This window comes from Ips typographus, linkage group LG8 (assembly GCF_016097725.1).
Source record: "Ips typographus isolate SLU linkage group LG8, UJ_Ityp_2.0, whole genome shotgun sequence".
NCBI lineage: Eukaryota > Metazoa > Arthropoda > Insecta > Coleoptera > Curculionidae > Ips > Ips typographus.
The window spans coordinates 6,533,022-6,557,286 of NC_138429.1; the positions used below are offsets into that span (position 1 = coordinate 6,533,022).

The 24,265-nt window shown below is 35.2% G+C and overlaps 4 protein-coding genes across 6 annotated transcripts; 3 read left to right on the top strand and 1 right to left on the bottom strand.

The window, feature by feature from the left end:
• The first annotated feature begins 111 nt into the window (after positions 1 to 111).
• Positions 112 to 16,904, top strand: LOC145733056 (ribosomal protein S6 kinase beta-2-like). Its single transcript, XM_081985682.1, has 9 exons — positions 112 to 365; positions 996 to 1,036; positions 4,976 to 5,374; positions 5,430 to 5,621; positions 5,677 to 5,767; positions 6,454 to 6,702; positions 6,754 to 6,861; positions 6,920 to 7,103; positions 10,868 to 16,904. The coding sequence occupies exons 1-9, from the start codon at positions 273 to 275 to the stop codon at positions 11,038 to 11,040; spliced, it is 1,530 nt and encodes a 509-aa protein (XP_081841808.1). The 5' UTR covers positions 112 to 272; the 3' UTR covers positions 11,041 to 16,904.
• A 589-nt stretch (positions 16,905 to 17,493) lies between these two features.
• LOC145732813 (uncharacterized) lies at positions 17,494 to 17,862 on the top strand. Its single transcript, XM_081985313.1, has one exon. The coding sequence runs from the start codon at positions 17,494 to 17,496 to the stop codon at positions 17,860 to 17,862; it is 369 nt and encodes a 122-aa protein (XP_081841439.1).
• A 2,068-nt stretch (positions 17,863 to 19,930) lies between these two features.
• Grx5 (Glutaredoxin 5) lies at positions 19,931 to 20,654 on the top strand. 2 transcript variants are annotated; one of them, XM_081985700.1, is made up of 2 exons: positions 19,931 to 20,088; positions 20,150 to 20,654. In XM_081985700.1, exon 2 carries the CDS (start codon positions 20,161 to 20,163, stop codon positions 20,587 to 20,589), a length of 429 nt encoding a protein of 142 aa, XP_081841826.1. In that variant the 5' UTR covers positions 19,931 to 20,088; positions 20,150 to 20,160; the 3' UTR covers positions 20,590 to 20,654. The 2 variants fall into 2 exon arrangements, with proteins under 2 accessions (XP_081841826.1, XP_081841827.1); XM_081985701.1 differs by having other exon boundaries at positions 19,984 to 20,088; positions 20,134 to 20,654.
• A 125-nt stretch (positions 20,655 to 20,779) lies between these two features.
• Positions 20,780 to 24,178, bottom strand: LOC145733068 (uncharacterized). 2 transcript variants are annotated; one of them, XM_081985704.1, is made up of 3 exons: positions 22,967 to 24,178; positions 21,578 to 21,727; positions 20,780 to 21,443 (listed from the first exon to the last, which is right to left on the bottom strand). In XM_081985704.1, the coding sequence occupies exons 1-3, from the start codon at positions 23,040 to 23,042 to the stop codon at positions 21,322 to 21,324; spliced, it is 348 nt and encodes a 115-aa protein (XP_081841830.1). In that variant the 5' UTR covers positions 23,043 to 24,178; the 3' UTR covers positions 20,780 to 21,321. The 2 variants fall into 2 exon arrangements, with proteins under 2 accessions (XP_081841830.1, XP_081841829.1); XM_081985703.1 differs by lacking the exon at positions 22,967 to 24,178 and adding an exon at positions 22,062 to 22,459.
• Between the last annotated feature and the right edge of the window lie 87 nt (positions 24,179 to 24,265).

The following is a 24,265-nucleotide window of genomic DNA, read 5'->3' on the forward strand; positions in this document are numbered from 1 at the left end:
ATGGGTAATAAAACCAGCATTTTAAGTTTAAGTTATCGATACTCCAGAACATCTCTACGGCGATTCGGACGTTCTGTCATTTGGTGAATGTCGTAATACACTGTCAAAAATGAAGTAGAACATAACCTTCGTTCCATGTGTGGTGTTGAGTTCAGTCGTTTCGTTTCGTAAGATCCAGACCAGAACAACACTTTGCATTTTACCAGATTTTAAACTGAAACGTTTTTGAACATAGTTTCTTCAATGCATGAATTCTAATAAAAAGTCGAATCATGGCGACAGCAACTGTATTTGATATCGAACTGCACGACGTCGAGACTGTAGAAGTATCTTCAGATTCGGACAATGAGATTGAGATCACAGAGGTAAACATTAGATTCCCTAATTTTTTCTCAATAATCTGGTTTATGTGAGACGTTTTATCAGCTACTTACTGTTGCAATATGTTATCAGCCAAGACTTTGGCATAATTGTTAATGTCCTTCATGTTGCAATTCCATACTTTTGTTCTATTGTTGAACCATTCATTATTGGTCTTACTTTTTTATTTATCCTTGATTCCTATCACTCAATAATATTGCTAACTAATAAAGCTCTTTCTAAGAAATTCAGACTGAGTTGCTTTGGTTTATTTGCATGCAGTCACTAAAAGCATTTAATGTCTTTAATAATTACATTAGGCATTCCATGCCCTAGTGCTCCTAGTTCCATTGCCCATGTGTTCAAACCTATCAAATGTCAACTATGGTAATCACGTGTGTTTGAAACGTTCTCTAATTGGTTACATCTTACATGTGTTTCTTTACTTCTTAAATGTGTATAAAGGCACTTAAAAATCATAAATGATAAATCTTAGTTGATAAATCTTAAATGAATATAAATCCACCATGAATGAAATCTTTAATTTTATGTTTTTACATGTGATCCTTAATGAGATGTTTGGGTCACATACATACTAGTATAACATGGCAATAACATAACTTTTTTATTTCCAGGGCTACATTAATGAGAATATAAACCCCCATGAGGTTATAGAGTAAGTATCTTATTCAATTATTATGTGGCTTCTAAGATGAAAATTAGAACAGTTTCTATTTTGTGAAGAACTTCTTTCAAACTATATCAAATTTTTATTTTTTTGGTCTGTGAAGTTATTTATGAATAAATTCATCAACTTATTGTCATTAATTTGAAAGTTAGTAGGTAGAAATGGGCTATAACAACTAAACTCCCAGAATTGTATAAAATAGGTACCTAAACACTAGTTGAATATGGAAAATATGGCACCCATATGGCAAGCTAAATGTTTATGAAAAGGATTTTTTTGGGAAGCTTGTTAAGGATATAGGATTAAAGACCAATTAAGCAACACACACTTGTAATTAATCAGAAGCTTTTTAATTACTCCACTGACTATTAAAAAACTAAACATCTACAATGACATATTATGAACAACTGCATTGACAATCAACATTACAATAACCAGGGAAACCTAACTGACACCTTCCATATACTTTTACAATTATACAAAGTATTTACTTCAACACCTTCCCCTAATTGTGAAACATTTCAAACAAACAATTCACTAACTAAAATATCTCTAAGCTTAACACATCATATCAAATGACCAAATTTAAAAAAAACTGTAATTAAAACAAAGTCATTATCAAATTTCTAAACAATTCAAATTTTAATCTACCTAAAGGCTTAGTTAGAACGGCAACCTATCACATTTAAGAAACCCTCTCTAACTTTTTCCACAATAATATGATAAGGCACATCAATGTGTTTGCTTCTTTTGCCAAATTGTCCAAATTTTATCAGCTGAATTGCACTTTGATTATTTACTCAAAGTTCTGCATTCACACTACGGTCAGTAAGTTCTTCAATAACTGCTTTTAAGTCTAACAACTCTTTAGTATACTCAGCTGCTGCAATAAACTCAGCATCTGTGCTTGTGAGCGATACTATAGATGGTTTATGAGATGACCATGCTACTGGACCTCCACAGTAAAATATAATGTAACCTGTGGTACTTTTCCTGGTCTCCTTGTCCCCTGCAAAGTCACTGTCACAGTACTCTGCTCAGCTGATTCTATATGTCTTTGTTCCATTTAGATATCTACTTTTACATCTACTACAGAAATTTACTGCATAGGATATGATATATCTGATCTTGTCTTGTTTGATAAATACAACAGACTACCTACCAATTGTCTGTAAGGAAAACTTTCTTCACATTCAGTAATATTTTCATACTCTGGATAATTATTTTCCATCATAGGTGTTGACATTGTTTTTGAATTTTCCATGCCAAATATGTTGAATGTGGTTTCTACATAAGTCAACTTTCAGATTTCAATGGTTGTAATCCTTTGGTTTTTAAGAAATCAGTAAAATGCTTACCTATTCCATGTGTAAGGTGCTTGCTTCAGGCTGTAAAGTGATTTCTTCAATACACAAACTTTTCCTTGTTGTGTGTAACCTTCAGGCCCCTCCATATGAATTTATTCATTTAGATTTCCATAAAGAAAAGCTGTTTTAATATAAGGTTAAATAATAAATGATTAAGAAAAGTTCTTAAACAGCTACTATTTACCACAGGACTAAATGTTTCCTGATAATCAATGCCATACTCCTGCTCAAAACCTCTGATAACCAGTCTTGCTTTATACTTACCATTTTGTTATTCTTCTAGATCTTTCTTCTTCAAAAACTTGCCGCATTCTCAGTCCTTGATGTATCTGTTGACACTGCATTCTCCTCCTCCTGATCAGAAATTTCTTCTATTTGATTTTGATCCAATTCACTAAAACCAGTTATAACATCATCTGATACCCACACTCTTACTTTCTGATCAACATGAGCACAATTTTTTAGTTGCTCTACTTAGTTGCTACAATTTTAGTGCTAACTAACAAACTCACTTATGGGCAAATGCACTTACATCTTTTAGGTCTACTTAGACTAAATTACAATGTAACAAATTGAAGCAAAATGTCACAATCTACATATGCAGCAATATCAGCACAGTGGGTAGTTTGTTGTTGGTCAAAAAAAGCACCTTTCAGCTTACTGCTTTTTCTTGACCAACTACAAAAAGTGCTGTGATATACACAAATACTGCCCATATGGACTCCAGGGTGGCAAGAACATATATCTGTAAATTTTTGTAATAATTCTAAAAGCAATGTGTAAGACATTTAATAGATTTTAGCTTACAATACATCACTTTCTGTTTTCCCCCCATCGAAGTGATTTATTTTAAGTGTGTATATTCAAACAAAGGTGGATTTATGTGATAGTTCATGAGACACTTCCTTTGTCCACTAATACTGATTAAATTATCTATTATGTACTTTAGATATTTTTGTTGGACTCTAATATTGTTAATGTCATTTATAATAGTAATTAAGTTGCCAAATCATCTTTGATAAAATACAGTAACCACCACTTCTAATAGTTCTAATACAACATTAATAAAATAATTCTTTTTTAATAGTTTCTGTAAAAAATTAGAAAATCTTCTAAGTTAATATTTAAGTCTTTTAGGTTACATCTAGAAATAGTTCTATTAGGAATGACAGTTTTGGTGTTTTTGCTACATGCATGACAGTACAGATAATTCCAGTAACAAGCTAAATTCTGATGTAATCAGATCAGATTAGCCATTTTTAACAGCCTGTCTCTCCAAAATGTCTCAGACGAATTTAATGAATAAAAAAGGTTTTAGACGACCATTTTTTTGTAGTATTAGAGCCAGGGATTCATTTTGACTTACAGTGATTTCTTCACCAATATACAGCGTAACAGGGTGCTGCAAATTTCTTGATTTTTTACCGAGTGCATTTGATAGTTGAGATCATTTTTGAACATTTTTTTTTGTCATATAATAGGTTTGGTTGTTATTTCAGTACATGTTTAAGGGTCTTTCAAATTTTGGTTCTACAAAAGGAATTGCAGGGTGTTTTCAAAAAAAAACATATATTATGTTTATAAATTACTCTGTATCTCAGGAATACCATGACTAATTTTAAGGAAATAGATCAACACTTAGTGTTTAAACCCTACAACTTTCTCTAAATTACATTTTTTACATCCTCACTTTTACTGCCACTTTCTCAGAATACTATGCTGAGAGGATTTAAACAGATCCAATGCATTGCCCCTGACACCATAGCGACAACTTTTTTACCCAGTTATTAGCTTTTGACAAATCTAAGCAGAAACCCAACCTAAGTTGTTATGTTCCAATTAAGTACAAGCAAACAACTTATTATGTTCCAATTAAGTACAACAAACACACCTCCACAAAATTTTTGTGTGATTTTGTGGAGATTGTGTTTTTTGCTTGTACTTACACTACAACTCCACTGTGTGAAGACTACTACTACTTCTTTTTATTTTCCAATTGTTTTAAAATACATTTTGTGAACTGAAAAATTGCTGTCTGTGCTGATTTGTTATACCACTACTATTCTTTAATTGTTTTGATAACTCAAACATGTTCAAGTCAGTTACTGGTGCCAGAAACATTGAATGTACATTTCGATCGATATTCGGATGTATTTCACAGTTGGGTAAATTGGTATCTATCATCCTTAGTAGATTACAGCAAAGTGACAAGACAATAGTGATTTAAATTAAATTTGTCTACAATACAGGGTTATTAAAATTCGAAGTATCAAACAAAAGAGAGACTTTGAGTTTGAGTTTCAATAACCTTGTATTGTCTACTGCAAGTTTCTTAGAGCAAAAATTTACTGTTTCTACGATATTAAATTTGTTTTGTTTTTCCTACTTGTCTTTTGTATACATGTGGTTAAACTTTTGTACAATGTCGAAAATGATCTTACTGACTACTTGACAACCAAACTCTCTATACAATAGAAATAAAGTGAACTGTGAAATAAATGAATAACATCACACAAATTTCTCTTTTTTAGTTACTAACTTTTCTTTTACCTTTTCCTAGCTTAACAGATGGAGAATTTGATACCTTAGAAATAAACGAGGCCAGCGTCAACCCCACGCAGGAACGAATGTCTCCCAAGGATTTCGATCTGCTCAAAGTACTAGGCAAAGGTGGTTATGGCAAAGTGTTTCAATGTCGTAAAAGGACTGGAGCCGACTGCGGAAAAATTTTCGCAATGAAAGTCCTTAGAAAGGCATCAATAGTTAGGAATCAAAAGGATGTGTCACATACGAAAGCTGAAAGAAACATTTTGGAAAGTGTTATGCATCCTTTTATAGTGGAATTGAATTATGCCTTTCAAACTGGTGGAAAGTTATATCTAGTACTAGAGTACCTGAATGGTGGTGAGTTATTCACGCATTTAGAAAATGAAGGCATTTTTATGGAAGACTGTTCTGCGTAAGTAAAACTGATTTGAAAATGCCATCAAAACTAATTTTCCTCAAATATACAGCTTTTATTTGGCTGAGATCATCTTGGCATTGGAACACTTACATAGCTTAGGAATTATATATCGAGATTTAAAGCCTGAAAATATATTGCTTGACCACGAAGGTCATGTAAAACTGACTGATTTTGGGCTTTCCAAAGAGCATATTCAAGATAATACTAGAACTCTAACATTTTGTGGCACTATTGAATACATGTAAGATTGTGTCGTTAAGAGTTAGACAGAAAGTTAAAGGTGTATTTATATTCAGGGCTCCGGAAATTATATTGCGGCAAGGTCATGGGAAAGCAGCTGATTGGTGGTCTCTAGGAGCCCTTCTTTATGATATGACTACGGGAGCGGTAAGTTTGTTCAGTGTAAAATACTTATGTTCTATTGTTGTTGCTTATTGTTGTATTTGTGTCGGAAGTCGCCATATTAGTACACGACTTTCGGGGGCGCATTTGTCTACCGCGCAGTTGAATGAATGTGATTGAGCTGTCAAGGTAACCCTAAAAACTCGAAAGCAAAGTGGAAATGTATAGAGGGCTGGTAATTTATGTCTTATACAAAATCAATTTACATAATTATTATTATAAAAGAAAATATTGGTTTGATAACAAGGGAACCGGAAATTTACCGCCGCCATATGCAAACACAACTTTTGTCTAGAGTAACCCTATGGTTTTAATGCCTTCGTTTTCAAAGAAGTATAATGAAAAATATCGTTCATAATTCGTCCAAAAATAAAGGTTTTTCCGTGCTTGCATAAGTTCATACATACAATTGGTCATACGCGCACGAAAAAACCTTTATTTTTGTACTCCTATTGAAATATACTATTGAATCACTGGGAATCTGGAACGCTCAAGCTGACAACCGCGAAATATCAATAAAATGATAAGACATGAGTGAACTTCAATCTGACGTCACCAATTATTGCGTCACTGCCACTTCGGCTAGGATGGAGAGTACCTAAGATCGTTTGTAACCTTTTTTTAGGATTTATTCATTGTTTATGTAAATGAAACTTGTTATGTATTTTCAGCCTCCATTCCATGGCGGTAGCCGCAAAGCGACTATCGAATTAATACTACGCGGTAAACTGTCCTTTCCTCAATATATGACGAGTGACATGAAAGACATTCTACGCCGATTGCTTAAGAAGAAACCCCAAGACAGACTTGGTGCTCCCCCAGACGACGCCAAGGCAATCAAAAAACATCCGTTCTTCAAGCATATCAACTGGGACGATGTGATGAAAAAACGGATAGAACCTCCTTACAAGCCTTGTGTGGTAATCTTAAATCTATGTTATCTTTTTGAAGGATTTTAACCTGAAATTCAGTCTAGCGCAGACGACGTCTCTCAGTTCGACCCCAAGTTCACCAAGCAAACCCCCGTAGACTCTCCCGTAGATTCGTTTTTAAGCGAAAGCGTTAACATGATATTTGAGGTATGTTTTTAGGTTTATTATTTGATCTGCTCTAGTAATGAATAATTGATTTTTCCAGGGTTTTACTTACGTAGCACCGTCGATACTAGAAGAAATGTACAAACCAGCCGTTTCGAAATCGCGTTCTCCTCGTAAATTAGGTTCTTCCTATCGCCACCCTTTAGGTTTTAATATGCCCTGTACATCACACAACTTCCATGGCATGTCAGGTTATCTAGATACAACATTTGAAGGACCTGCTGGTAAGTTTTATGTTGATTATTTCCTTCCTATCAATTTTGACCAATCGCTATCAAGAATTAGTATAACAAATGTAAATTTTAAGTGGAAAAATCACTTAACAACTGTCAACTTAGCTGTCAGCAGTTTTTCCGGAAAAAAACCGAAAAAATTGCACACTCCTCACAGCAACATAAAGAATAGTGTTACCCTTTCTAGCTTGAAAGTTATTGTTCTTATTGTTTTAATTAAAATAAAATGTTTATTTAACTCAGGAAATAATCTTACCAAATATCCCTCCTGCATCTAATTTTTCCTGTGGAAAAATTGGAATACTGGTTTTTAAGTAATTTGTTTTAAATCTCTCGCTCATGCTATTTGTTAAAACAAATTACTTAGAAACTCGTTTTTCCGAATTTTTCCGGAAAAATTAAATGCACTAGGGATATTACCCCCGACAAAATATAAATAACAAATAATTGTGTAAGTATTTGATACATTTCAATTATTTTACATACAGTGGGGTAAACTGCAGAAAGAAACGTGTACACTAATTCCCAAAATGTTTAAATTCTTCACTAATTACCCTTATATCATATAATTCCCTTTTAAGTTTAAACATGATATACAGGGTGGTCCAGTTTTAAGTGTCAATAATTCATCATTCGAGAGTCCATCAAAAATAAGTTGACATTCATTATGTTATTGTCCTGATGAACGCTTTCTAAGGAAGACACAGACCTTCAAATTTCAGTTTAAAAAATGGTTCTTTTGCTATAACTGTCAGACCGTTGGACTAATTTTGATCAAATTTGGATTGTCGTTATGTGATGTGGATGAAATTTTTTGTGAAAATTATTACTGTATTTTTTACTTTAAAATGGTTCAGTCATCTGTGAGGTTTACGAGTTAATTTTTGACACTGAAGATACTAAAAAAAACAGGATTTTTGGACTACTTTTTACTGGCGTTCAATTTTTTAGACTAGGAACTGTGTAAAACTGATCATTCAAGACTTGTGAGAGTCCAAATTAGTCTAAAACTTGTTATTTACTACTTGAAATAGTTTTAAAATTCGTTTTTTTAATAGTGCAATCCATTGTTGAGTGTCTGAAACTGGATTTGAAGCACTAAAAACAGTCTGGAAATCAAGACAAAGGTTGTTGCCCATAAAACTCATTTTTTACTAGTAAGTTCACTTTTACGACTAGAAATGACTAATTTACTAAGACTAAAGAGTCCAAAAGTCTATTTCAGGTCTTTAATTAGTGTACAGGGTGCTGCATTTTCGATGGTTTTACGGGGTACAGAGAAAACGGTAATAGATAGAAAAAAAGTACCATACGTGTTCTGATCTCTTTTTCTGAGCTGAGATGACTGGCGAAAAGTGGGCGGCGCAAACTTCTTTTGTTTCAAAGATACGGGGGGCTTTTGAAAATTGGTCATTTTGGAACCTCCTCTGTATTTCATTTGCTATTAAAGTGATCAAAAAAGGAAAAACGGTTTCCGGTAGAAGTTTTGACGCAGAATCCAATGGTGTAGTCAGTTTTTTTCTATTACGTTCAGTTTCTGACATATGACAGTAAGTTACATTTTTTTAAATGGAACATCCTATATATTTTTACGTCATTTAATTCTGTTGATTTTTGCCTTTTCAACGGTGTATTACAACATATAAGTTTGTAGAGGTTAATCCTGTTATTTTAAAAAAAGACCTTTGCTAAGCTAAAAAAAGGCCAATATCTAAAATACCAAACAAAATCGGAAATCATATAAACTAACACATCAGAAAATTAAATATTTTTAATACATCTTATTAAAAATCTAAGTTACAAACAGTTCTACCGTCACTTTAATAAGAAAAGTGGTCATTTCTATTTTCGATTATTTTTAAGGTGGAAGTTGAAAAAACTGTTTATAAACGACATGTTAATATGAACATAGCCAAATTTTGTTTTAACTGTGGGTATTTTTATACATATTATTTAGCACTTTTTTGTTAAGGAAACGCTTTTTTTCTAATTACCAAGATTAACGTTTACAAACTTATATGTTTTAATACACCGGTGAAAAAGTAAAAACCAGCAGAATTAAATGACGTAAAAATATATAGGGTGTTCCATTTAAAAAAATATAACTTACATATGTCATATGTCAGAAACTAAACGTAATAGAAAAAAACTGCCTACGCCATTGGATTCTACGTCAAAACTTCTACCGGAAACCGTTTTTCCTTTTTTGATCACTTTAATAGCAAATGAAATACAGAGGAGGTTCCAAAATGACCAATTTTCAAAAGCCCCCCGTATCTTTGAAACAAAAGAAGTTTGCGCCGCCCACTTTTCGCCAGTCATCTCAGCTCAGAAAAAGAGATCAGAACACGTATGGTACTTTTTTTCTATCTATTACCGTTTTCTCTGTACCCCGTAAAACCATCGAAAATGCAGCACCCTGTACAATTCAATTTTCTGGATTAAAACAAGTCTAGAATGCAATTAAACACCGGAAACAGTTCAAATTAGTGTTCAAAAGTAATATCGTAGCATTTAGTGCCAAAATTTATTACTTTCATCACTGAGGTGTCTGAAATTTAACTTTAACTATTATAATTATTTTTAAACTGCTTTTTCAGTCTTAAAGCACTAAAATTAGTCTTTTTTTAGAAATGCCCTAATTTTTTGCACCGACTAGTGTAGAAGTTAATTTAATAGTGAATAAGCTTGAAATGACATTTTTAAAACTATTCAGTGTACCAACTGGGCTTTCAGGCCTGATAAGTCAAACATTTTCTGAAGATCCTGAAGAGCATAAAAACTCAGCAGGTAAAACAATCTAGATTTTTAAGAACTGCTCGAATTATTAAAACTGAAGTGTCTTAAAGCCTATAAAAAATGTCAAAATTGGCTTTTTCTACAAACATTCAATAATGATGCATTTTTCGCTTCCAAATCTCAACGAAAAGTTACCCTTTACTAAGGAGTATACTTTATCCCACTTTGTGTCGCGCCGCAAACTTTATTCTCAGAGCATAAAAGTCATGGTTTGCGCGCTTAATACATAAATAACTAATTAAGTTAAAAAACAGCGGAGATATTTTCATTTCAAAAACGCCCTTTCATTCTGCCCCACCCTGTATAATTTGTTGTAGCCCCTGCCTTGCCAAGTTATAACCTAAAACTATGATCATTTTGACAATCAATAGCAATTAGGCACTGGAATGTCAGAAACAGCTGATTTAAACTTTTGGAAGGGCAAACACGGCCATTAAAACACATTTTCTGGTGAATACATAGAGTTTTAGCTTAAATTTTGCAATTTTCTAAAGACTTTCAGTTGATATTTTATAAAATGCCTGCCAAATTCATAAGAAAGTGTGTTTTAATGGCCGTGTTTGCCCTTCCAAAAGTTTAAATCAGCTGTTTCTGACATTTCATTGGATTGCCTAATTAGCAATCGTTAAACAATTTTTGACTTTGGCAATGACTGCCAAAAAAACGAAACGTTGTGTGGCAAATTTGTATCCATCATCGACTAGCTGGGAATTAGTGGCAATGAAAAGATGCTTTTAGTTTTGGAATATCTCTTCAAATAAGGTTAGAAATTTCTCGTATCTCTTATAGTTTCCGAGATCCCAATAGTTGAACTTGAATTACCCTGTATATCGGTCCTAAAGGTAATTTTCTGAAAGAAAGATATGTTGGCAGTTTGAATTTCATAATTTTAAACCCCAAGAAAGTAAGATGTAATTTGCGTATATTATACATATTCAACCCATATATATTCTCAGGTGAAACCTCGACAGAGCCGACAGGCCCTCTACTAGGTGGGCCAAGCAATCTTAGAACTCAGTATGGAATTCCGATCGTGAGGCGATCGAATTATCCCAATCCTAATCAAAATTGTGCCGAAATGATGGAGGTGAGTAGTGGGGGCGGCGGCGGCGGCATATCGCACGTATAGTACTCGATCAAATTTAGTTCAATTGCTTTATATTATCATTATTGTTTATGAGCTGTGCTGAATTGGATATGGTGTGGTTAACCGCGGTTTGTGTTTTGTTTTAGCTCAGTTGGAACTCAGAAATGCTTTAGTATATACATATAAACTGCGCTCCACCTCAACCGGAATAGCGATTTTTTTGGGTCAATTTTTAAACCTTGCCATTTTTAAACGAAACGACAGATTTTGATGCGGGTTGGACTATCATTAGGCTTAATTTATTGGCTCTTGGTTGATGGAAAAACTCTGACTTAAATACACTGCCACTGTACTATACAGGGTGGAAAAGAAGCGCGTGCAAAAAAGTTAAATTTTCTAGTAGTCTCCAATTAATCAATTTTTTTTTTTTTGGGTTTATTTTAAGATAAGGAAGTGTTGCTTAGGTCAATATCTTGGGACGTATTTGGCCGTTCCCCAATTCCTGTGACTCAAGAAATATCGATTTATCCAAAAAATGCGACAAAAATGCAACTCCCTTGACGGATAGGACCATACTGGGTGTTTAGAGACAATTAAAGTGGAATAACAACTTGTGCAAACAAGTTTAACCTACTGTCGCTGGACACCCTGTAAGGTCTTACCAGTCATGGGGCTTGTCCTGAAAACTACTGTAATTATGTAACAGGTAATGTTGAACATACAACGCATTTAAATGATAGATAAAAACCTGCTAATATGGCTTAATTCAAGATTGAACACTGTTATTATAAATCTATTCAACTACATTTATTTGGGACGCTGTTAAGTTCACTTCGTCCAATTGCTCTGTGATAATGCACTCCAAAATCCATATCTTTTAATTTAAAAACGCCAATTCATTTTCAATGTGATGTTGTAGCTCTTTAAAGTCTTCTAGAAATTGAGGCTTAAATATTTTTTTTGCTAAAAAAAATTACGAATTTCATCAAAAGCTGTTCCAATATCTACATCATTCGCTTGAAAGTTCAGATTTAAACTATTAACTTCATACAAAACCGGTCTTATTATAAGAAAATATAAAGATTACTCTCATCCTCCAACATTTCGTTAATCAGTCTACTTGTATAACATTTTTCTTTCTGCACAACATATTTAAAATGAGTTTTTAGCTCCTGATAACGCTTTAAAATAGTATTTACAGCGTTGTATGGTGCCAACCACCTTGTAGGGCACATCTGAACAAACTTATGAAAGGGCATTCAATATACTAAATAATCTTTTTGTCGCAGGGAGCTATGAAAAAAAAAATGAATATATTTCTTTACAAAAGCCGCATTTGTTTTCAAGCTCTATATGGAGCGAGCAGAGCGGTTTTGACGTCACAATGACGTAATTTGGCAAAATCATTATATTACGTCATTGTGACGTCAAAAACGCTCTGTTCCCTCCATGGAGCGTGAAAACGAATGCGGCCAAAGAAAATCCAAATTACTTGGTAATACTTTTGATGCATGGGAAGCTGCATTGTCATTGGAGAAGTCTTTAATTACATCATCCCTAATATAAGGTGCCACAACTTTTCTTAATAACAATGAACAATTTAGACGATGCAGTTGTAGGTTTACTTTTTGGTCAGATATTTTTGTAATAATGTTGCTCAAAATGATCTATTGTTTTAACAGAACTATGAATTCCTACATGGACTGCCAGAAGTAGTTCATTATTCTTTTGTTTATTGGAAATTATTACAATTCTATTAGTATTGTCAGTTAATTTGGATTGGCCCTTTGGAATGGAAACCGTGGATATATTTTTCTTGTGGGCGGTTGTAGAAGAGTGCCTTATTAGGTCACTTTTATGCGCTCCAAGGAACAATTTGCATATGTTGCAATATGCATCTTGAAACGAACTCTTCATTTCTGTGGCATCAACAAGCCAAGTAAATAAAATAATATTTTACTTAATACTTAATTAATTTATTTTAAAATAATACTTAATGCACCCGTGCTCGATATTTAGGTGGCTGTAAAATTTAGTTTTGACTATAACTACTATATTTCTACTATAATCTGTCACAGTCAAAACAAAAATTTAGCTAGTAATGGTTAAAGATAACAAGAAAACAAGTAAAGCTCTACATAGCTTTGGCCCACGGTTCCATGCACCAACTTTTACTAAATTTTCGGACTACATTTGATTTTGACAGCCATTTCAAGGTGTACTTTAGATCAGTTCTCTCTCTATTTAGTTGATTCTACTAATTAAAGAAAGAAGGACTAAAACAGTGAACAAATGTGCAGTTGTTTGTGAACTATTTCGTAAGCCTCGTAGGAAATCGCCAGTTTGTAGCCCACTTAAATAAGGTGGCGCCACGCGTCAATCTCTAAAATAGTATCGCCCAGCAACAGAACAAAGCGCCACAGCTGACAACACCCAACTAAAATGACACATAAAAAGCTGCTGTCATAACTTAATTTGTGCTTGAGCTTGAGCATTGTAATGTCGTCTTTTTCGGATAAATCATCATTTCTTGAGACACGGAACGTTAAAAAATATTTAACACGTAATGTTTTCGGTTTTAGAAGCATTTAAACCTAAGAAAAATGACAATAAAAATTGTATTTGGTTGTTTCACCCTATATATATTGTATATGTATGGGAACTAGTTTTTGACGTAAAACGGTGTTTGCTATTTCTTTTCAACTTAGCGATCCTCGAGCGAAATAGAGTATATGAACGTACGTCGGATATTAGCCAGTCGACAATGAAAGCACTGAAAACTGACAGTTGACAAGTCGGCAGAAGAGACTGACAGTGGCGACAGTTCTCTCTTTCTCTCTCGGACTTCCTTCATATGAAATGCATGTGCTTATGAATGTAGAATTCCGCCTATGTTAGCATATTGAATTGTCCCATACATACGTCACACACAGGGGTGTGTCAAGCTCAATTTAGTATTTAATCAGCTTTTTATAAAAAGAAACTAGCGGCGTAAAGTTTAAAATTATCACTTAATAAAAATTTTTACAAAACTTTACAATATTAATGATTTGAACTCAAAATTGGACTATAGTTGATGACCCAATAGGGGACTACTTGAAAATTTCACTATTATGCACGCGACTTTCACACCCTGTATTAGGCAGTTCTAGTGCATTAAAGCAAAAGTGTTTTACATCAGCAAAAAGCCCGATAAATCAAGCCCAATGACAGTTCAAACCGCATTCAAATATGTTGATTCGTTTCGAAATGGCAAGGCTTTAAAAATGACCCAAAAAAATCACTGTCCCGTTTGACGTGGCACGCAGTTTAGTTATGGGAATTTTTCTCAGATGGCAATAAAAAATGTAAGAATAATACCAATTAATTATCATTATGAAAGAAACTTGAAGTTGCCAGCTTTGCTTATGATATGAACATATTATAAAACAATAAAAAGGCCGGTTTTCACCACGGTCGTTTATAAATTTTTAACTGCCGTTAAGCTTGTTTCCTAAACTCAGTTAATGCTTGAAATGGATTTCACCAAAACCTTAATTTGTACGTTAACTGGAGTTAAAATATTAACGTTAAACGCCGTTTACAAATTGGTCTCGTGAGGCTACGACAATTTGATTTTGTCGTTGTTTAGTAAGTATTCCTTTGTGGGAAAACAAGACGATTTTCTGAGATTTAACAGTTATTTTGACAATTGTCACTTCATAGTCTAGCTAAATAGTCTTCTGAAATCACGTGATTACTGTCAATAACGTCAAAACTGTCAAACCATGCTCTAAAGTTGCAAAAATCAGGGTTTAGAAACGTTTTCTTGTAGTATTTGATATAAAACGTGTTTTTGAGATTTATGACAATTGTCACGTGACCGTCTAGCTAAATATTGTTCTACAATCACGTGACAACTGTTACTAACGTCAAAACCGTCAAACCATGCTCTAAAGTTGCAAAAATCAGGGTTTAGAAACGTTTTCTTGCAGTATTTCATATAAAACGTGTTTTTGAGATTTATGACAGTTATTTTGACAATTGTCACGTGACCGTCTAGCTAAATAGTGTTCTATGATCACGTGACAACTGTCACTAACGTCAAAACTGTCAAACTATGCCCTAAAGTTGCACAAATCAGGGTTTAGAAACGTTTTCTTTTAGTATTCAATATAAAGAGTGTTTTTGAGATTTGATGATTTTGACAATGATCACGTGACTGTTTAGCTAAATTATCCTTTAAAACCACGTGAAAAAATGAAAAATCTGTATTTTTGAACTACGGTTTTTATATTATTTATAGCAAGAATCAATGATTAGAATTTTTGACAACTATTAAAAGACACCCTGTATATTAATGTAAAATGAATGAATTTGTTTTCATCTACCGTTTTTTGACTGATTATTCTACATTAAATATTTTGGCTCGGCAACATTGCCAATAATAACAAACCGAAACGGTGTGAACTCAGCAGGAGTAGGAGTTCATCCTGGTCTGGTTAGAAGCCTGATCGTCATTGTTGAATGTGACGTGAATCAAACATGAATGTCTGAGCTGCCCCTAAGTATTCAATACATCTACCCCGAAAAAAAAATACGTTTGGCAACACTGATGAGAAGTCACCTTTACAACGATGCCAGTGTTCGCAATCTGACGACAAAGTTCCGTTTAAGAAAGCGCTCGTGGAAAAAAACGCGTGGCTAACCGAGTTTAAGAACTGCGTTTAACGTAAACGTAATTTTGTTAATCTGAGTTTCGTTTGTTTCTGGTGCAAACCAGCCTTAATTTTAAAATAGTAAACGACTGATATTTAATACCATAATAACAAATAACACTAATAAGCATTTATTAGATATCATCAAATTGTTAGTCAACCTAATAAATCATCTCCAATTCAGCTAGCATTATTTATTGTTACCGTGTAATTTATATAATCTATATACGATTTTTAATTTAGTATTTACATAGTTATTTTCTGCAGGGGTATTGTTGGAAGATTGAGTGAAATAGCAAAGAAATTCCTGCATCCAAGTTTTATTTTGCTTTAAAATTGAATGCATTTAAGTTACCTGTCCAGTTCAGCAAAATACGGATTCTTAGTTTGGCAAAATGGCATCTTGAAGTGAAACCCAGTACATTCTCAGGAAATTTAATAAATAATTTATTAATGGGCACTTCATATTGCAAGATGTTTTGCGCTTTCTTTTTTTTTAGGTGAAAAGTTGTGCAAGTCTTGCAGTTACGTGTTTTACGATTATTCTGAATGCAGGATAGTTTTCAATATAGATAGTTCAAGTGTTACAGATCTGCTATGTTGGGATGGAAAATGATTATGATTTTGATATAGGTACAGTCAAAAATCCATTCATTGAACCACAATGAATAGATTCAGATAGTCAACAGTTGTATCAAGTTTTAGAATGAATTAAACCCACAACATGTTTTGTCAGGCGTTTTTCTTTGAATTACTTCATTCGAGTGTATCGCACATACCGTTACTTAAATTTTTTAGCTTAATATATTACTATTTATTTCATTTGGGTTAGCTAGGTATTTAGACTAGAGTATATGTTAAATATCATCTGATCATATTGTTTTTGTAACTTTTATTAACCGTAAGTGCGACATATAATTCATCATTACAAATTGATTATTTTTTATCTAGCTAACGTGTATTTTTTTTGGCATCATATATGTTATAATAATTTAAATGCTGGTTACAGCAGAATGTATTTTATTTGTACTTTATTAGGATAGTGCAATGGGTTTGCAACCTACCTAAATATACATATATTAAATGGTGATTCAATCCCGCCTTGCAAATTTTGATATGCATCCCGGATAAGCGAATCAAATTTTACTGATATTTTTAAACTAAGGCAACAAGTTTGTAACAAAAAATAATAAAATTCTTCAACAAAAACGTACTTTTATAAAACCCTTCTGATTGTTTTGTGTAAGTGTTTAAATCAGATGATTTTTACAATATTTTATTAAATTCCGTCCTATTACTAGTAAATTATTCAACGATTTAATCAATTTTTTATTCAACAGATTTTTTTTTAAAATTGAATCACTGTAAATGATATTTGCTTATTTACAAATGTAATAGTTATTTATGGTATTAGTGTGTTATGTTGAAAATAAATTACGCGAGAAAGATTTATAGGTAAGATGAAATTCTCAAGTGACTTAGGAAACATAACACACGAGTAGCATACAATGTTTTATCCAACCAGTGGAAGAAATCGTTTTTTTCTACTCGGGTGCAGTAAAGTGCGCTTTTCTCACTCACATAAAATGTGTCATCGACACATTTAAGCCATACAAATCTCCATGGCCGGATAGCATATTCCCGACGCTGTTCCAGCAGGGCCTAGAGGAGCTATTCCCGACCCTGCTTTCAATTCTCAGAACCAGCTTGTCCTGGAAACATACACCGACAAGCTGGTGCCGGGCAAAGGTAGTGTACATCCCAAAAGTCGGGAAAACAGACCAGAGCCCGATCACTTATGCCGATCAGCCTAACGTCCTTTCTGTTGAAAACCCTTGAAAAGCTAGTCGACAGGCACTTGAGGGGCAAAGCTCTACTATCAAATCCCCTCAATGCCGAGCAATATGCATACCAAGCGGGCAAATCAACAGAACTAGCCTTGAACAACCTTGTTGGGAAAATAGAAAAGACCCTCGAGAGTAAAGGAATAGCAGTTGGCATCTTTCTAGATATAGAAGGTGCCTTTAACAATGCACTCCCCTCATCACTCACGGCGGCGGTCAAGGCGAGAGGAGCAGAACCCAACGTTTGTGGATGGATTGAGGCTCTGCTAACGCAAAGGACTGTGACGTCCGAGCTGCACGGAGAGTCGGCTTCCGTCCTATGAGGGGTTGCCCGCAAGGAGGGGTTTTATCTCCTTTGCTGTGGTGTCTCTTGGTGGACGATCTGCTGGCCACCCTTGCTCTTTGGAACGTCGAGGTCCAGGCTTATGCCGACAATCTAGCCATACTCATTAGAGGATTCCGGGACGACGACTATTCGCCCACCGTACAGGAGGTCCTCAATGTGACACAAAGCTGGTGCGAGAAGGAGTGCCTTAGGGTAAATCCGCTCAAAACAGTAATTATACCCTTTACCAGAAGGAGGAAGATGGAATTGATTGGAACACCTGGAACCCGCATGTGGACAGACTAGTCAGTAGAGCTAAATCCTGGGGTCTAGGGCCCCTGCAGCTATACTGATGGCTTTACACCAGCACAATTATACCTGTGCTGACCTACGGGGCCATAGTCTGGTACGGCAAAAGCCGTCAGAGCACTGTAGTGAAAAAACTGTCTTCCATCCAAAGACAGGCATGTAACAACGGGGACGTTCAAGACAACGCCCACGTCCGCGTTAGAGTGCCTCCTTAACTTACCCCCCTTCAGCTCCTGCTGAAGAGAGAGGCACGGATGACCTCCTACCGGCTCTTTTATATTACCCGTGTTCTGGCCACATATACATGGAGCCTCAAGGGCCACTTGCCGAAATTCTAAATCGCGAGTCCCTTGCTATGCCCTCCGATGTTCTGCCGGGCACGGCTACCACCCATTTATGCTACAGGACCCTCGTACCAACGAGAGTGGACTGGGCAGATATCTGCTGGTTTACGGACGGCTCAAAGTCCTCAAAAGGGACTGGAGCCGGGGCTTTCTGTGCCAAGGCGGGGGTCTGTCTGACTGAGAGACTGGGAGAAACACCGACGGTCCTGCAGGCTGAACTCTACGCCGTCGAGATCTGCTTTAGGGAGATGATGAATAAAAACCCCCCTAGGCGGAAGTCGATAAAAATCTTCACAGACAGTGATGCCGCTGTTCGTGTCCTCTTCTCAGGTCGCTTTGTGTCAAACGCGGTCTTGGGCTGTCATAAAGTCCTTAACACTCTTGGAAAATCCAACAGCGTTACCCTGATGTGGATTCCGGGTCACTCCGACTTCACAGGGAATGCCAAAACCGACGAACTGGCTAAGCTGGATTCGGAGGCGGCCTACATCGGCCCAGAACCGGCACTCAGTATGGCGCACGGTGAAGCAAAGAAAATCATCACGGAGTGGTGTTATCAGGAATACTCCGACCTATGGCTGAGAATTACAGGGTTGGCTCCCTTCAAGGAGTTTATTAGGGGGCCCTCTACAGGACCAACAATCTCCTGCAACTCAGCAGACCACACCTGAGGGCAGTGACGGCGCTGTACACTGGTCACTGTCAGCTAAGTGCTCACGTGCACCGGATAGGCCTGGCGGAAGACGCCGAACTTATGTATATTATATATAACTTATGTGTGCCACAATAGACCTGCGGTCACTGTGGAGGGCAGAATATGCCCACTCACGGTACATAAGTCAGAAAATTTCAAAATCGGTTAACTCGATTTTCTTAAATGGAACACCCTGTTTTTAAGGGTTGTATCCAACGAATAAAAAAATATAGCAGGAAGGAGCAATACAATCAAAGACGGAAAATGGACGGAAACAAAAATTGGGGACAGTATGGCGCCGTAAACTGTCAGAAAATCAGTGACGTTAATCAATCTGCTGTTGTCCACTATTCACAAATCCACTCGTCAATAATAATTCAACTAAGTTTGCAAAAATTAATCTTTAACGGACCGAAAAGCAAAACAACAAATCTTTGCGGTTTTTAGCTAACTTCACATACCACCAAATATAAATAAAACTGTTTTACGCCTAACTTCAGAAGTCTCATTCAATTGCGCAGTAGGTGAATGTGGGGGACACAGATGGCGACTTCCGTCCCGGGTCTCTTAATGCACAAATGGGGGATTTGCTACCTCCTGATACTTGTTCTTTTTGCTCGAAGTTTGTATCTTATTCTCCTCACAATTCTCTTTAACTTTCATCAAGATGTCTATATAGAGGTCTACGCCTATCTTCGCTAGTTTGGGGGCTATTTTATTGAGACTAGACGTCAAAAAGAACGTTGTTTTATAATGGAGAAGTAAAGAAGAAGACTGACACTTGACATTTGGCACTTGACACTAATATTAAAAATTTCATAAACAAAACCTTCAAAAAGTTTATATTTATAGTAATTTCTACTGTAAAATACATTAGGTATGTTATAACTAGTTAATAACCATTTTCACTGTTTTATAAAAGCCGAGATATTTTTCAGATACATTTATTATGAATATAATCAAGAGAAGCCACTCATTAATCACTCCTGGACTAAATCTAATCCGTAATGCGGCAACCAAGTCGGCGGACGAAATTAAAAAACTAGTGGACAACAAAAAAGTGGTAGTGTTTATGAAAGGCGTGCCTGAACAACCCCAGTGCGGTTTCAGTAATGCAGTGGTGCAAATTCTTAGAATGCATGGTGTCCCTTACGATTCCCATAACGTTCTGGCCGATGAAGCTCTGCGGCAAGGCATTAAAGAGTATTCAAATTGGCCGACAATCCCGCAGATTTTTATCAATGGAGAGTTTGTTGGCGGATGCGATATCATGCTGCAGTTGCATCAATCAGGCGAGTTGATTGAAGAATTGGAGAAAGTTGGTATCAGAAGTGCACTTTTGGACCAAAAAGATGACAAGCAGGATAGCGCAAAGTAGTTTTTAGTTCTAAGTGTTGTTTGTGTTCTAGTTGTTGTATTTAAATTTATAAATAATACTTGTTATACAGTTTTTTATTTTGGGGTCCTAGTTTTTCTATTTTTTAATTCTTGTTAGTGACCTGACAGGATTGGGAATGGTTGTTTAACCTTAGCTGCTTTTTGACCAATAATAACCAGATTTTACTGTACATTTTTAACTAAAACTGTAATTGCAAATGTGTACAATCATGTAAAATACTAACTATACCTACCTACCTACAATAAAATGTATGGGGTAATACTTTTCCATTCCAGTCTCATTATTCTGTCCTCTTAAGGCAATACAAGACCAACCATTTTTTAGTGCTGAGATTCAATTTTTTCCCGTATCACACTGTGATAATACATCAAGCTCTATTCAATCTACTTTCAGTGGAAACGAAAAGAAAACAGTAGCGCAAACATGTGAAACCTCTAATTTATGGTTCAAACTGAAAGTTTCCTGTCAATAAATAAATGCTGCTACAATATCTACGTGTACTTATGCACCGTTAACGTTAAAAGTGGTTGTGTCATTATTTTTGTTCCTTAAAAAGAGATTCAAGACAATTTTTCGTTTTCTCGCATAAAACATTGTAGACAAACACTAAATTTTACCACACTACACATTTTCGAGTATTAGACAGATATTTTTCTAGGGATGGTTATCCCGCACAAAAAATTACCGGCGTTTTGTGTTATTCGAGGTAGTTCAGCTTTTAGACGAACTGGGACCTGGTTGAGCATCGCTGCTCGTAGACGGCGTTTGATCTTTGGTAGTTAATCCTTGCATTCGAGTTGGGAGATCCGAAGATGTTACTATTGCATGTTCTCCTAGAAAAAAATATTTGCCATACTTTTCACCAATCACAAACAGTGCGGCATAAGATATAAAGATGGCAACAAATTTCGTAAGCGACATATCTTGTGACTGACTAACTGTCTAATATTGACAGTTTGAATAGTACCTAAAATATCTGGTAAGGCATTTCTTCGTCCGGTTCGTCCAGAGCTGAGGAACTCTTGAATCGGTGGATCACTAGGCGATGAAGAACCTGCCACACTGGACGGGCCTGCGCCCTGTGTTCCCCGCTCCATAACGGCTAACATCTTCAATACTACAATAAACAATAATGTTTACAATGAAGTTCAGTAATGACAGGAGTACTGAAACGAAATATACTTTTAATTTAGATCAAAATTCAGAAATCTTTGCGCTTCCGTATTTCACACTAACTTTACACCAAAAGGCAAAAAATAGTAATTTTGAAAACTAAAGTTAGTAATAAAGCACTGCTTACTTTGAAACGTTACACAAACTTGCAAGCAACGTTATTCCTTCATAAAATAAATTAAAACTTTATAATTTATTTGTAAAATCAATAATAAGCAACTGCAACAAAAAACCGGTTAAGACAACTCAATTGATTGTTGAACTTCTTAAATACTTACTAGTTCTTCGTTTTCTAACTGAAATTTCCTTTTTCATCAAAACCTTTTTTTGTACCTCACCATGTTTACAGCGAGACAATATTAACAGGGACATTACAATGATCCGACCTTAGACAACCCTTATCACTTCACTATAATATGTAATTAGCGAAATACTTGAGTTAGCTTAACTAAACCATCAGTACTAGAGGTGAACAGATTCGGATTGTAGATCATGGTAAACGCGTTCGCTGCGTGGGACTGGTCCCTGTTTTTTTTTAATTTACCAGACTCCGACCCTGTAACTACAGGGAAATAGTCATTATTTACGTCGGGGTGACGTAGACTTTACGGTTTCCGACACTTAAAATACTTGGTTGGAATGACGTAGTTTGATCGAATATCGAGAGAGAGAGAGATCTGGGACATCGTTTGTCTGCACTCATAATAAATTTAGCGCACCTAAACTACGTATAAAGAACGTTTTGAACTGACCTGTTTTAAAAGGTAATTTCTGTATTTCTGACACAAGGCTATAACAAACACACCATGAAAATTGAAACTAGGTGGAAAACTATACAAGTCTGGTAAAACATCAAAAATATTGTCACTAATTGGGTGTTTTATCTGAAAAACTTTAGATCTTTTGTGCATTCAAGTAGGTCACATCCACATGACCTTAAATTAAAACTCAACATGTGATGTTTTCTGTTAAACATTCCCTGTTTTTACAAGATTAAAATTAATTGCATTTAATATGGTAAACAATCACCAACTATAATCTTTTTAGTCTAGGTAGTAAAACCATAAAATATACTCTTTTTACTACACTACTACCTTAAAAAGTTAGGCCTCTCCAGCAGCAGGTTAGATAGGTGGCATTTTTACTCCATGCATTTAATAAACACAAAACACTCTCCCCCTACCTGCTCTTCTGGTGAGCCCTTTACGGGGTAACCTAGTAGCACGCCCCTCGCGCACTTTTTCACCTACCATTGACATGTAGAGACCTAAAGGCTCCACGGCCTTTTTTAAAAATGAGACCGGCAACAATCAAGTCTTTTGTATCAGGAACTGATTTCTTCACCACAACTCACTGTGACTCCTTATATTTACTATTATAAAAAGTTGCTTACAAAAACCGAGTTTTAAAATTATACTCTCCATCAAATATAACAGCGAATTTATTAGATTTATTTATATTATTGAGTTAATTGATGGTATTAAATTGAAATTTGTTTATTAAAGTTTATTGTTGTTGTTATTGATGTGACAGCATTGATAGATGACTTTGGATTTGACAGTTAAATGAAATGTGACTGTTATGACTGACAGCTTCCCTCACCGCCTACTATACTAGAAAGCCTAGAAGGTCCTTGTACTGCTTGTCAAAAATTCCAATATGGCGGGAATAGTGGTGACAGTTTGTATTGTGGAAATTGAGTTTTTTGAGGATTAGATGAATTTTTACTGTTTAAAATCAAGACCTGAGATTATTTGCGTAAGTTATTTTTGTTTGCTGCCGTTCATAAGTTTTTCAAGCCATATTGTAACAGCAATTCAGGAAAAAGCCCAACCGTGTCAGTTTTTTACTTTACAAAACACCAGATCTAACTCAACAGTGGTTGAACACTTTGAAGTGGGATGATTTTACTCCAACACTATACTCAATGGTAGATACAAGTGCTTTCTAGAACAGTAAACTTATTAGGTACTTGTTACATGCACAGGTATGTGGGTTTCATTTTAAAAGCATACTTCATTGTGAGAGCAACAAAAATAATTTTGAATGAATGTTGTTGGTAATAACATAGCAACTAAACGAAATAATAAAAAAAAACATATTTCTTACTACATCTGCATACGTTTGTGTATAAAACAAAAACCGCTAACGCCGCCATTAAAAGTGAAAAGTGACATTTTAGGCTTTCTAGTATAGAGAGCGGTGCTTCTCTGGGACTAGAATCATGTGATACTAAAAAGTGACCCGCAAGACTTAAACCATCTTTTAAACGACGCCTTTTAAGTCCAAAAATAACGGGTGTTCAATAATTGTTATGGTCGTAGTTGGATGTGGTTCTCTCGTTCTAGCATGAACGTAGGGCCGTTGATAAGTTCGTATATGATTTGAAATCAAACCGGCGGATTGACAGCTGTCATATAATAATTGTTTGCAACGTTATCTAAGACATACGTTTTTTGTGACAATTATAGGCGACCATAAC

Coding starts and splice junctions, on each gene's coding strand:
- Grx5 (XM_081985700.1), top strand. CDS start 20,161: ATGAATATAATCAAGAGAAGCCACTCATTAATCACTCCTGGACTAAAT.
- LOC145733056 (XM_081985682.1), top strand. CDS start 273: ATGGCGACAGCAACTGTATTTGATATCGAACTGCACGACGTCGAGACT. Junction 5,375..5,429: donor TTTATGGAAGACTGTTCTGC/GTAAGTAAAACT, acceptor TCAAATATACAG/CTTTTATTTGGCTGAGATCA. Junction 7,104..10,867: donor AACATTTGAAGGACCTGCTG/GTAAGTTTTATG, acceptor ATATATTCTCAG/GTGAAACCTCGACAGAGCCG.
- LOC145733068 (XM_081985703.1), bottom strand. CDS start 22,155: ATGTCCCTGTTAATATTGTCTCGCTGTAAACATGGTGAGGTACAAAAA. Junction 21,728..22,061: donor AGTTAGAAAACGAAGAACTA/GTAAGTATTTAA, acceptor TGTTTATTGTAG/TATTGAAGATGTTAGCCGTT. Junction 21,444..21,577: donor TGCCTTACCAGATATTTTAG/GTACTATTCAAA, acceptor ATTTTTTTCTAG/GAGAACATGCAATAGTAACA.
- LOC145732813 (XM_081985313.1), top strand. CDS start 17,494: ATGCCGATCAGCCTAACGTCCTTTCTGTTGAAAACCCTTGAAAAGCTA.